The following is a 12,585-nucleotide window of genomic DNA, read 5'->3' as shown; positions in this document are numbered from 1 at the left end:
ACAGCCTTTCAGTTTCTAGACAATGCCAAACTTCTTTCCATTGAGAGGCTACATAGATGCTGCTTCCTCTCTTTCTAACCCCTCCCCCCACCACCAGATGCCATCCTAACTCATCCTCCAGGTCTAAGCTTAAATGTCACTTCCTTAGGGATCCTTTCCTGATTCCATCCCTGACCATGAATTTAAATTAATACTTCTAATTATAATACCATCAACATTATAGACCTGGAACTTTTCTCATTACATATATGACAGCGCAGAAGGCAAGGGTTCTGTCTGCTGTGTTCATTGCTGTATCCCAGCACCCCACTAGCACATGTAAGGTGTAAGAAAGAAAGAATGAGAAAATGAAAGACTTTGAAGATTGTTTCGGGACAACTTCAGGGAAAGAGAACCAAGGCAGAGTAGAATTGAGAGATGTGTTTCGTATTTAGTCTTTATTCAGAGCCCCTGATAGCATAAAATATAGTTACTGTTTTTCAACTTCTGTGGCATAGAGCAGAAAATTACAGCATTTTAGCAAACTTAGGAAAACCATGTGGAACTCTGCAATATCTTTGTATCTGGGATCATCTGGAACTAGCTTGATTTTTATGTGATACTTTATAGCCAGACCACCTTAATTTGGCCCAAACTTGCATAATAATAAATGCTTAATATCTCAGCCTCATTTTGAACTGTTGACAAAACTTCAAAACAATCTACTTTCTTGATTTTCTTCCTGTCTTTCTGGCCTTTCCTCCACCTCTTGATTATAGGTCCTCCTCAGTCATACCCTTAGGTGTTGGGGTTGCCTAGGGCTCTTACATGATTTATCTTCTTTCTCTATGTTCTCCCTTTGTGGTCCCATTGATTCCCGTAGTGTCAGATTACTATCATACAAAATGTTAAGTAAGTGGATAGATGGATGGATAATTGGATAGCTAGATGGTTGAGTCAATGGATAGAGAAAAAAATCTAAAAGAGATCCATAGCTTGACTTTGAGGACCAGTCTGCTTTGGCAGGTCTGAGCAGAACACGGTACTTAGGTAGAGTGTCTTGGCAGAAAGTTGAAGATATTACCCCTCCCCCACTACCAGTCAATCCCTAAGCTCACTTTCTTGGGAAGGCCTTTCCTGGCACCCTTCACCCCACTCCTCCAAGCAAGGTTAGGTCCCTATTAAACATTTCAGTAGCACCATGCACTTCTCCTTTGGACATACATATCACCCTTGGAATAATGTGTTTTCTGTTAAGGAAGGGGCCATGTAACTTATTTAATTCTTTATCCAATTTCTAAGCACAGTGCTTTCTCCATATACTAGGTGTTCAATAAATGTTAGGGGAGTGAGTGAATCGGTGAAACAGTTCTCAACATTGAAGGGAACATCAGAGATCCCAGCCCTGGGATCATGAGCAAAAAGATACTCTGTGGTTTTCTTTTCAAAATATGGTCCTTTGGTATTGTCATCTCTTGGGAGCATGTTAGAAATGCAGTCTCGGACCCTTCCTGATCTCCTGAATTACAAGTACACTTAAGTTCCGGGATGATTCATAGCCGCCATAAAGTTTGAGATGTACTGCTCTATATCAGGTACTTGTTCTGCTTTTACTTTGACACCTTCAGGGAAGAACTGCCCAAAATATTCTTTTACATTTCAGTTAGTTGTAATTGTTAGCAGATTTCTCCTTAACTAATTTAGCCCAAACCTACAATTTCTTACCTTTGGTTCCAGTTATGTCCTTAGGCCTCCAAAGTAAGCTAACCTCTTTTTGTACCTATAGACATTTGGAACCTGGTACTGTGTTCCTCATATGACAGAGAAGAATCATTTCATTTGTCACCAGCTTAGCTATATTTTTATTTGCTTTCTGATAAGTAGGAAATAGGAGTGAAGAAACAATAACCTAAAAAAGAAAAGAAAAGAAACAATAACCTGAAGTGGTTACCACAGTCCAGGCCTTGGCTTCCTGTGGAGTCTTTACCCTGTGGTTGTGACACCCTCTTCATTGGGCCTGAAAGGGGCTATTTATGCATCAGCTTTGGCTTATGAGATCTTTGATCCAAGGAGGTTAGAGGGATTGTTGCTCTCCATCTGTTATCTGTCATTTTCTGATTTATCAGTCTTCAGAATTATTTCCCCTCTGGTCTTACTGCAAAAGATTCTATAGAGTTATGATTTTTAAAAATTGTGCTAGTAGATTTTTAGTACTTTTTGCTTTCTGTTTCCCTCACTGGATGACTATTGTAGAAATGAAAATGTTTGTTTTATGTAGTAATATTTTGTGTGAATTTTAGTTACTAAGAATTCTCATCTGTATATGAAAAAGTATTGTGAAAAATGAGTATTTGTAAACTGCTTTCAAATGTTGAACATCTCTATTGATAAAATATGATTATGTTGCAGCTAATCTGCGAGGGTTTTTTTTTTTTTTGAAACATAATTTTATTTTTTTTTTTTTTTTTTTTTAAAGGTTTTTATTATTTTTTTAAGCTTTGTGCTGTGTATTTCAGGCATAAAATACCTCTACCTAAAAGACTCTAACATTTTAGTTAGAGAGATAAGTCTGAGAAACATGAAAGATTAGAAGACAGTAAGGTGCTTTTCTGTAAGAGTTTAAAGTAAACCAGGCTCTTGGGAAGAATTCTGGTCACAGGTATAACTGTTACACTGTTGCAGAATGATTTTTTTTTTAAATTGTTTTTTTTCAACGTTTATTCATTTTGGGACAGAGAGAGACAGAGCATGAACGGGGGAGGGACAGAGAGAGAGGGAGACACAGAATCGGAAACAGGCTCCAGGCTCCGAGCCATCAGCCCAGAGCCTGACGCGGGGCTCGAACTCCCGGACCGCGAGATAGTGACCTGGCTGAAGTCGGACGCTTAACTGACTGCGCCACCCAGGCGCCCCGCAGAATGATTTTTAACAAAGCAATGCTGTTTTCTTTTCAGGGCATTCATCCTCAAAGAAATCAGAAAATTCTGTGAACAGTAAGTATTTAGCATTTCTTTATTTAACACAAATATATAGATTCAAGTGATTTGCAGTTTGGGTTTCCCATCAGTTGTGACTTGCTCATATGTATATTATTTTTTGGTTTTGTACTATGTGAGAAAAATCATAGAAGAAGTGCTAGAAGTGTATGATTTTTCCCCCAGTTTTAAACATTTTAAAGTTTCTTATTTTAAAATGGAAGACCATAAAATTTTGTTCAGTAAATATAATGGATACACACTTTGATTTCACAGCATGGAATATGAAGGAAGAAAAACAGATGAGGTTGGAATGGAAAAAGAATTGGGAAAGTAGATTAAGACTTAAGAAATGTCACTTATAGGGGCACCTGGGTGGCTCAGTCAGTTAAGCGTTCCACTTTGGTTCAGGTCATGATCTCACGGTTCGTGAATTCAAGCCCTGCGTCAGGCTCTGTGCTGACAGCTCAGAACCTGGAGCCTGCTTCGGGTTCTGTGTCTCCCTCTCTCTCTGCCCCTTTCCCTCTCATGCTCTCTCTCTCTCAAAAATAAACAAACATTAAAAAAAAAAGTCACTTACATTGTACGAGACTGAATTATCTCCGTTATCTTGTGGTTTTGACTGATCAAGTGAAATGTGTGGTTTGTGTATGGAAAGTAGAATTTGGCAGCTGGTTACTACTGATTCGTTTTTTAATAAGTACAGTGGTTTTCACCAAATTGTATCAAACCAGATTGGATTTCATTGAATATTTGCCACAAATTTTATTGTTCTTTCCCCACAACATTCCAAAAAACATTCAAATGACTTACAGATATATATACAATAAAATAAGATTTTTTTTTAAAATTTATATATGAAATTTATTGTCAAATTGGTTTCCATACAACACTCAGTGCTCATCCCAAAAGGTGCCCTCCTCAATACCCATCACCCACCCTCTCCTCCCTCCCACCCCCCATCAACCCTCAGTTTGCTCTCAGTTCTCAACAGTCTCTTATGCTTTGGCTCTCTCCCACTCTAACCTCTTTTTTTTTTTTTCCTTCCCCTCCCCCATGGGTTCCTGTTAAGTTTCTCAGGATCCACATAAGAGTGAAACCATATGGTATCTGTCTTTCTCTGTATGGCTTATTTCACTTAGCATCACACTCTCCAGTTCCATCCACGTTGCTACAAAAGGCCATATTTCATTTTTTCTCATTGCCACGTAGTATTCCATAGTGTATATAAACCACAATTTCTTTATCCATTCATCAGTTGATGGACATTTAGGCTCTTTCCATAATTTGGCTATTGTTGAGAGTGCTGCTATGAACATTGGGGTACAAGTGCCCCTATGCATCAGTACTTCTGTGTCCCTTGGATAAATTCCTAGCAGTGCTATTGCTGGGTCATAGGGTAGGTCTATTTTTAATTTTCTGAGGAACCTCCACACTGCTTTCCAGAGCAGCTGCACCAATTTGCATTCCCACCAACAGTGCAAGAGGGTTCCCGTTTCTCCACATCCTCCCCAGCATCTATAGTCTCCTGATTTGTTCATTTTGGCCACTCTGACTGGCGTGAGGTGATATCTGAGTGTGGTTTTGATTTGTATCTCCCTGATAAGGAGCGACGCTGAACATCTTTTCATGTGCCTGTTGGCCATCCGGATGTCTTCTTTAGAGAAGTGTCTATTCATGTTTTCTGCCCATTTCTTCACTGGGTTATTTGCTTTTCGGGTGTGGAGTTTGGTGAGCTCTTTATAGATTTTGGATACTAGCCCTTTGTCCGATATGTCATTTGCAAATATCTTTTCCCATTCCGTTGGTTGCCTTTTAGTTTTGTTGGTTGTTTCCTTTGCTGTGCAGAAGCTTTTTATCTTCATAAGGTCCCAGTAATTCACTTTTGCTTTTAATTCCCTTGCCTTTGGGGATGTGTCGAGTAAGAGATTGCTACGGCTGAGGTCAGAGAGGTCTTTTCCTGCTTTCTCCTCTAAGGTTTTGATGGTTTCCTGTCTCACATTCAGGTCCTTTATCCATTTTGAGTTTATTTTTGTGAATGGTGTGAGAAAGTGGTCTAGTTTCAACCTTCTGCATGTTGCTGTCCAGTTCTCCCAGCACCATTTGTTAAAGAGACTGTCTTTTTTCCATTGGATGTTCTTTCCTGCTTTGTCAAAGATGAGTTGGCCATACGTTTGTGGGTCTAGTTCTGGGGTTTCTATTCTATTTCATTGGTCTATGTGTCTGTTTTTGTGCCATAAAATAAGATTTTTAAAAGTGAAATCAGAATAATGGAAAAACAAGATAGAATAGCAAAATAAAGCTAGACACATGTTTACCAAAAAGCCCTGCATAATTGCAAAGGTAGATCACACATTTGTCACTCTTCTTCCATACAACCAAACCAAATAAGGAAGCCACCAGTAGAATGATTAATTGTACCCATATAATCACACACAGTGTGTTCATCTTTTTCTAGGCTGAGTTCTGAGAGTGAGTAGACTCTCCTGTAGATTCATAAAAGGGGCGTCCATCTGTGATGTAACAAACAGTAGACTTGCATCTCAGTAGTAATATTGTCAAATTTTTAAAAAGACATTGCAGTAGGGTTAGTGTAGTTCAATAGCATATCTAATTCATTTAGGCCTATTTTATAGAAATTCAGAAATTTGAGATTTGTAGGCTTAGAAATTTTTAAACTTAAGAGTTAAGTTTTTTCTGATTTAAAGTAATACATATTACTGTGACAAAATCAGTAAAAGTAATTACTCCAAATCCCGCCTTTCAAATAGAAATATTACTAGTATTTTAATTCTTTTTTTTTTTTAAGTTTATTTCTTTATTTTTGAGAGAGAGAGAGAGTGAGCAGCAGAGGGGCAGAGAGGGAGAGAGAGAATTCCAGGTGGGGCTCCACGCTCTCCATGCAGAACCTGACACGGGGCTCGAACTCACAAACTGTGAGATGATGACCTGAGCAGAAATCAAGACTCAGATGCTTGAGTCTTGGCAGGCTGAGCCACCCAGGCACCCCTTAATATAATTCTGAAGGAGAATTTTTAAGTGGCCAGTAATCAGAAATTTTGCACTGGGAAAAATAGAAGAGTTTTAAGATATTTACTGTTTAAACATTTAATGGAGAGGGAAGTGTCAGTGGAGGCATTCCTCTAGTTTAGGAATACAACATACATCTTATAAATTAGTTTGCTGATACCTGTTTTGTTTTCAGCATATTTGAAGTGTCCTAAAGCACTGATCTTTGTTTCTACCCACATAAATCCTCATTGATGTGTAGCCCCTTTTCCTAAATTAGGTATAGTAACAGTTTCTAGAACGTAGCCAGGCTTGATACTGAAAGACTTCTGCTATCTGGGGAGGAAGTAGTGTGTATATATCTATATTTATATATCTATATATCTATATCTATATTTATGTATACATATACATGTATATGTCTATATATAGAGATATATAGATATATGTCCCATATATCTATATCTCTATATATAGATATATATAGATTTATACACACACACACATATGTATATATACACACACACACACTATCTTTCATTTTCACTTGGATAATGTTTAGTTACTTTTACTGCTATTTAATATATGGATTATTAAAACCAAATCCATGAAGAAAAACCCAATTTCTGTGGGGAAAAAGAATTTTAACTTGCATTTGTTGATTATTTATTCTGTCAGCCACAATGGCAAGTGGTTTAGTTGTGTTACCTCATTTAATCTTAATAATGGGCATATAATAGCCCATTTTGCAGACAGAAGAACCAAGACCCAGAGATTTTACATAAATTGCCTAAGATCTAGTTGTTGTTTAATAGCAGATCTGGGATTAAACCCAGACTTATAACTCTACAAAGTCTACGCCCTTTTACCTGTATCATCAATAACTATTCATCAGTGAATCAAATGTAAGTCCACTCTTTATACCCCAATTTTGGCAGATACATTCCACAAATCTATATTAAATGATTTGATCTGTGTCTCAGTTCTATCTGTAAAATGGATATAAAGAAACTTAACTTTGTTTTTTTATTATCAGAGCCAAATGAGACAATATACATGTAAAGCATGTGTCCAACACAAAGTTAACTTCTTGATAACCTATAGCTATTATTGTTGTTCAGGAAAAGAAAGAAAACCAGACATTAAACAGATTCTGTGTTTTGTTCTCTAGAATCGATCAAATCAAAAGTTAAGTCTATAAAAGTTTGACCTATCCATTATGTTATCATAAGTGGAGACTTGCCACTTCTTCAGTAAGCCCAAGTTATTTAGTTATCATAATATCTAGAAGAACCAAGATGACAGATCTGTTTTCATTATTCAGACATATAGGGAAAATTGTATGCAGTTTGTACCACATTCTAAAAGGAACATTGCAAACCAAGAGATTTTCGCATTGAGAGAACTTGAAATTGTCATAGGAAGAAGGTTGAAGGAACTATACATGTTTAGTTTGGAGAAAAGTGAAGGGTTGGGAGAGAAGGGATAAGGAGTTAGACATGGAAACTGTAGATGTTTGTAAAACTGCTTTTGTGTAGACTTACTTTTGGTGAGTATTTGGCAGAACTAGAGTCTATGGATAAAAATTGCCCAGAGACAGATTTTTGCCTTAATTTAAGGAAAAACTTCTCAATTAGAAATATCTGAAGAAAGCAATGGGGGAATGGGCTGCTTCAGGAAGTAGTGAGGTGTTTAAGCATAGATTGGACAGCCACTTGTTTGGGGAGATACTGCAATAAGAGATTGGATCATTGGATAACACCTAGATTAAAGACCTCTAAGATCCCATACAGAGAGTCAGTGATTTATATTTTGATACTCACTTGGTAATAACGGCTGCGTAGATTTGACACTGATACAAGAGTACCATTTTGTATTGCCTGTTCTCTTGTTATTTCCTTAGCAGTGCCCCTTCCACCTCGGGCAGGCTGTATCAGTTACCATAGGAATGGTTTCTAGTTACTGCCACTCTCAGGGAACTAGAATATTATAGATTCACAGGGTTGCACTTAAAGGTCATATAGTCCAGTCTTCTGGATTTGATTCTCTAATAATATTTGGTCACTTTTTTAGCTTGTGATCTTTCAAAGAAAGTTATTTTATAATACTCTAAACTGATTTGCTCTTTTAGCAAAAAACTGGATTGTCTGGTATCATAAAACTGGTATAGGAAAGCTGGCCTATGGGAAGTACTCGACAGGGAAATTAGCTGCCCATTTTCAAAGTCCTTGTAGGTTTTGTTCTCTGACAACATTAACAGGGTAACACTGTAGTGTTAACTGTTAGGCCTGACTGGTTTTTCTGTGCTTTCTTTATCTCATGTTAGTGAGTTTTCATAAAAATAAAAAATAAGAGTAGAAGACTTTTATTCTCTTTTCTCTCATATTTGGTTTGGGACACTGGCAGTTTCAGTGCTGGTTGTAATTGAGTGGGAATCTTGTTCCCAAGGCTTTATAATTTTGTCATCTTTATTGTCTTTGTATGTAGATCATTAAAAGTACAACCCCTTTCCTCCCCCCCCTTTTTTTTTTTTTTACCATTTTTGTCAGAATTTGTGCCAGAATAGATTTCAGTTAGAACCGAAGTTCAGATATACATATTGATTCATGGATCAAAGTCCAGCAGGTAAAAGGCTAAAACCACTGTGGCAAATCAATGCTGTTTTATTTTTGTGTGTTAACTAAGGGACATTCTGTATTGACAGGCCAAATTTGTGTCAGTTCATTTTAAGACCAACTTATTGGAGAGGAACTATTTGTTTGCTATTAAAATTACTTTACGACATATACTTTTATTGTATTTTTCAGTATTTGATAATTTTTAGTTCACCAATATAGGGGGATTTACAAGAAACATGTCTATTTTGTTATATTTTAAAAATAGAGTATATTCATTGTTTTGATTGATTTTTAAGGCAATACATGATCACTGTTTAAAATATAAAATATTTGGGGAGCACCTGGGTGGCTCAGTCGGTTAAGCGTCCGACTCCAGCTCGGGTCTTGATCTCACAGCTCGTGGGTTCAAGCCCTGTGTTGGGCTCTGTGCTGACAGCTCGGAGCCTGGAGCCTGCTTCCGATTCTGTGTCTCCCTCTCTCTCTGCCCCTGCCCTGTTCATGCTCTGACATTCTGTCTCCCTCAAAAATAAATAAACATTTAAAAAAAATTTTTTTTAATATAAAATATTCGGAAATGCTTAAAGTAGAAAGTATCCCAGGCCCACAGGTAATGTAATGACTGTTAAGTTTCGTTGGACCTTACAAACTTACAGTATATGTAACTACAAATTGGATTATACCATGCATGCTTTCTGTAACTTTTAAGAAACTTGATATAGCACAGATGTTTTTCCATGGTCATACATATAGATATGCTAACGTTTTTTTTAAAAGTTGTATAGTATTAATTTAACCAATCCTTAATCCCTAACTGGTGAGGATATAGGTTGTTTTCTTTTGTTGTTATAATGAACATCTTTGTACATGTATCTCAGGTGCTTATTTATTCTAAGTAAATAGTTAAATTCTTAAAAGCAGCATTGCTGGTCAAAGTGTATGTACATTTTAAACTGATCTATATTGCTAGATTTTCCTCAAGAAAAAGGTTTATAGAAATTTTACTCCAGCAATGTATTAGTATGCTTGTTTCTTTGAAACAGCTTCTTCTAATTAATCAGCATTAATTTTTAAGAGTGTCTGACAATACTTTTTCATAATTTAACTAACTTGTCCTACACACTAGTTCAATTCTTCAGGTCATGATCCTAATGTAAATAAACTCTCTACAAAATTCTTAACCTGCGTGTCCTTTGTATGCTGATAGAAAGAAGAAACTAAAGCGAAGACAATTATATTTCAAGAGATCATTCCTTTATAAGAGTTAATATTGGAATCACTACTTTAACTCAGTGTAACTTAGGGAAATTTCCCTTGAGACTTTCCTTGGTCTTTTTGCTGAGACTCTGGTATATCTCAGCTTATTTATTTATTTTTAAAAAGAATGTTTTTGGTCTGGAAGAGTGAATTACATATTCAGAGCCACAAACGTTGAAGCTACATTGCAGTTAACTCTGAAGTTAATTAATTGCATTGGTGGGTAGTTCAAAACATGTTTTAAATAAAACACATTTTAAAAATCTCTTTTAAATGAACAGGAAATTCTGATGAAGATGAAGGTACTTCAGAATCTGAACTTTGGAAGGGCCCCCTACCAGAGACAGATGAAAAATCACAGTGAGTCCTGATATTAACAGATAATGCATACCCTTTACATCAGTTAGGAAGCTGCAGCCACAGCCATTCTTGATAACAATTAATGAAAAAGCTCAGCATCATGAATGTCTGTTTAATTCCAAGGACTCTCTAGTCTGGTAAGATCAGAGTTTAATTCTAGTCATTGCTTATGGCCATAGACAGCTAACTCGTCCAGCTTCCTCTCTGTCAGTAAATTTTTCTTCAGCTCACCTTGACAGATGGCCCTCTGGTCTTTGCTTAGAATCCATCAGAGAAGGGTTGTTTACTAGTTCCAGAGCAGCCTATTCATGGTATTCTGATTATCATAAACCTGTACAGGGGAGCTCCTTGAAGATACGGATGGGTAAATTTCCAACAGCCACCTTAGTGCCCAAAGACAGATAATTCAGTGTGTACGTTGTTATCTGCTTTGGGTTGGAAGAGCTATCTGGGTATGGGCTGGGATGTTACCAGCTCTTGTCATATACTGGGAAGTTCAGCACCAGAGCTTTCTCTCCTAAAAGAGGGTAAAATAATACCTACTGCATAGAATTTATTGTGAAGATTTAATGAAATAAAGAATGTAAAGCACTTTGTGCCATACCTACAAATCTAAGCGCTCAATGAATTTTAATCCCATTTTGTTAGTCTTTAGGCATGTTGGTTCTTAATGGAAAAACAATGAACGAATCATTATTCACTAATTTAAGCTGATTACAAAACATCTTGCCAATTATGATATGTTCCCAGTGTAATAGAATTCAAGTGTATTGGAAAGAGTTTTTGTTAAATAAGATTACTTTTATTCTGTGACCTTAACTTTTTTTTCCAGCCAAATAAACAATTCCTACATGTAAAAGTTATTGCTATAAATAAAATATTGCTATCCTAGTCAAACTATTGACTAAACTTTCAACCGTGTAACTTCCCTTTGAAGTGCTTTATAGCTGAAAGTGATTAGACTAGGTCTTAGGATCAGCTCACCTTTTTAGGCAATGAAGATACTTGAGTAAATCCTAAGAAGGCTTTCATAATCCAGAACTCTTTGTGACCTCATAAATACTTGACATTGATCAAGTACTCAACATCTAAGTCTAACAGAGATTCAGCTAATTTCCCATATTTAAGTTTTGACTACAATTTGTAAATTTTTACTGCATTTTGCTGTCATGCTGGGGAAAAAGGGACAACAGCGATGGGGAGTGCCAAATTGCAGATAATTCTTAAATCAACGTTAGCTGATTCTGTTTTTTTTTTTTTTTTTTTTATTAATTCGAACATGGTGTAATAGCTTTTTGCATTCACAAGTATTTAAAATCAAATGATGAAGGCCCATTGTGAATCCCTGATCTAGAAGAACTTTTCTGAAGAGACTGGTAGACTGGTGACTTTCCAGTTTGATTGCCTGTCTCAGAAAGAAAAAAGCAGATGTGTATACATTTAATCCTCATAGCACCTCTGTGAGGAAATATAATATCCTCTATTGCACAGATAAGGAGACTGAGCCCAGAGAAGTTAAGTAACCTGCTGTTACTAGCTAGTAAGTGACCGAACTGGAGCTTAAATACCATCTGACTTGAAAACCTGTACATTTTCCTTCATCACTCTGGTTCCAAACATTAATTTTGTACTTGACAGTTTTCATAGTATTTTAACAATTTAATATCTCCTTTCAGACTTCAATTCTTTGTGTTAGACATGATTTTTACAGCTACAAATATATATTGACTATTCTCAGAGCAATAAAAACCTATAGCCTAAGCAGATTTTTCCCATTCCTAGGAGCAAGGCATGTATTTTGCTGAAAATAGTTTTCTTTTTCATTCATTTCTTGATCAGACTATAATTTGAAATGAGAATGAACAGAGAAACTATAAAGTCAACCAAAAAAGTAAAGAGAAGCAATAACATTTTATAAAGTATGCACTTTAAAGTAAAATCTTAGGTAATAAATACATTTAGGGGGAGGTGGCTACATATGAAACACTTTATATTTAATCAGTCTGGGTATAATTATGATTATTCAAAAAGTTAAGAATTATTTGATGGCTGAATCATGAAATACATTGATATATAGAAGAATCAGCAAATTACATTGAGTGAAAATATTTTATTTTCATTAAATTTTATGTCATTTATTTCATTTTATTTTCATTATTTCACCTAATAATTTCTTTTCTGTTGGTTTTAATCAATATGTATACTTTTTCTTTTAAATAGAGAAGAGGAATTTGATGACTATTTTCAAGATTTATTTCTGTGAGATGGAAGAGAGAAGCCTACGTTCCTTAATGTGAAAGTGCACTTTGAAACTCTCCACAACAATGTCATCTACAGGTTGCAGCTTGAGTGGTTTATCTTTGGAAATAAAAATCCAACTACTGTCAGGA

The 12,585-nt window shown here is 36.1% G+C and overlaps 1 protein-coding gene across 3 annotated transcripts in view; it reads left to right on the top strand.

Annotated features, from left to right (window-relative positions):
- The window catches only part of LOC121037015 (protein FRA10AC1), a 39,077-nt gene extending 26,492 nt beyond the window's left edge, over positions 1-12,585 (top strand). For all 3 annotated transcript variants that reach the window (XM_040485894.1, XM_040485892.1, XM_040485893.1), the window contains exons 13-15: positions 2,934-2,972; positions 10,117-10,195; positions 12,416-12,585. In XM_040485894.1, the coding sequence (XP_040341828.1) occupies positions 2,934-2,972; positions 10,117-10,195; positions 12,416-12,458 (161 nt within the window). In that variant the 3' untranslated portion in view covers positions 12,459-12,585. The remainder of the gene's footprint in view (positions 1-2,933; positions 2,973-10,116; positions 10,196-12,415) is intronic.

This window comes from Herpailurus yagouaroundi, unplaced genomic scaffold (assembly GCF_014898765.1).
Source record: "Herpailurus yagouaroundi ecotype Mexico unplaced genomic scaffold, PumYag 163, whole genome shotgun sequence".
Taxonomy (NCBI): Eukaryota; Metazoa; Chordata; class Mammalia; order Carnivora; family Felidae; genus Herpailurus; species Herpailurus yagouaroundi.
Note: the sequence above shows the minus strand (reverse complement) of the source record. Positions and strands in the feature narration are given on the sequence as shown.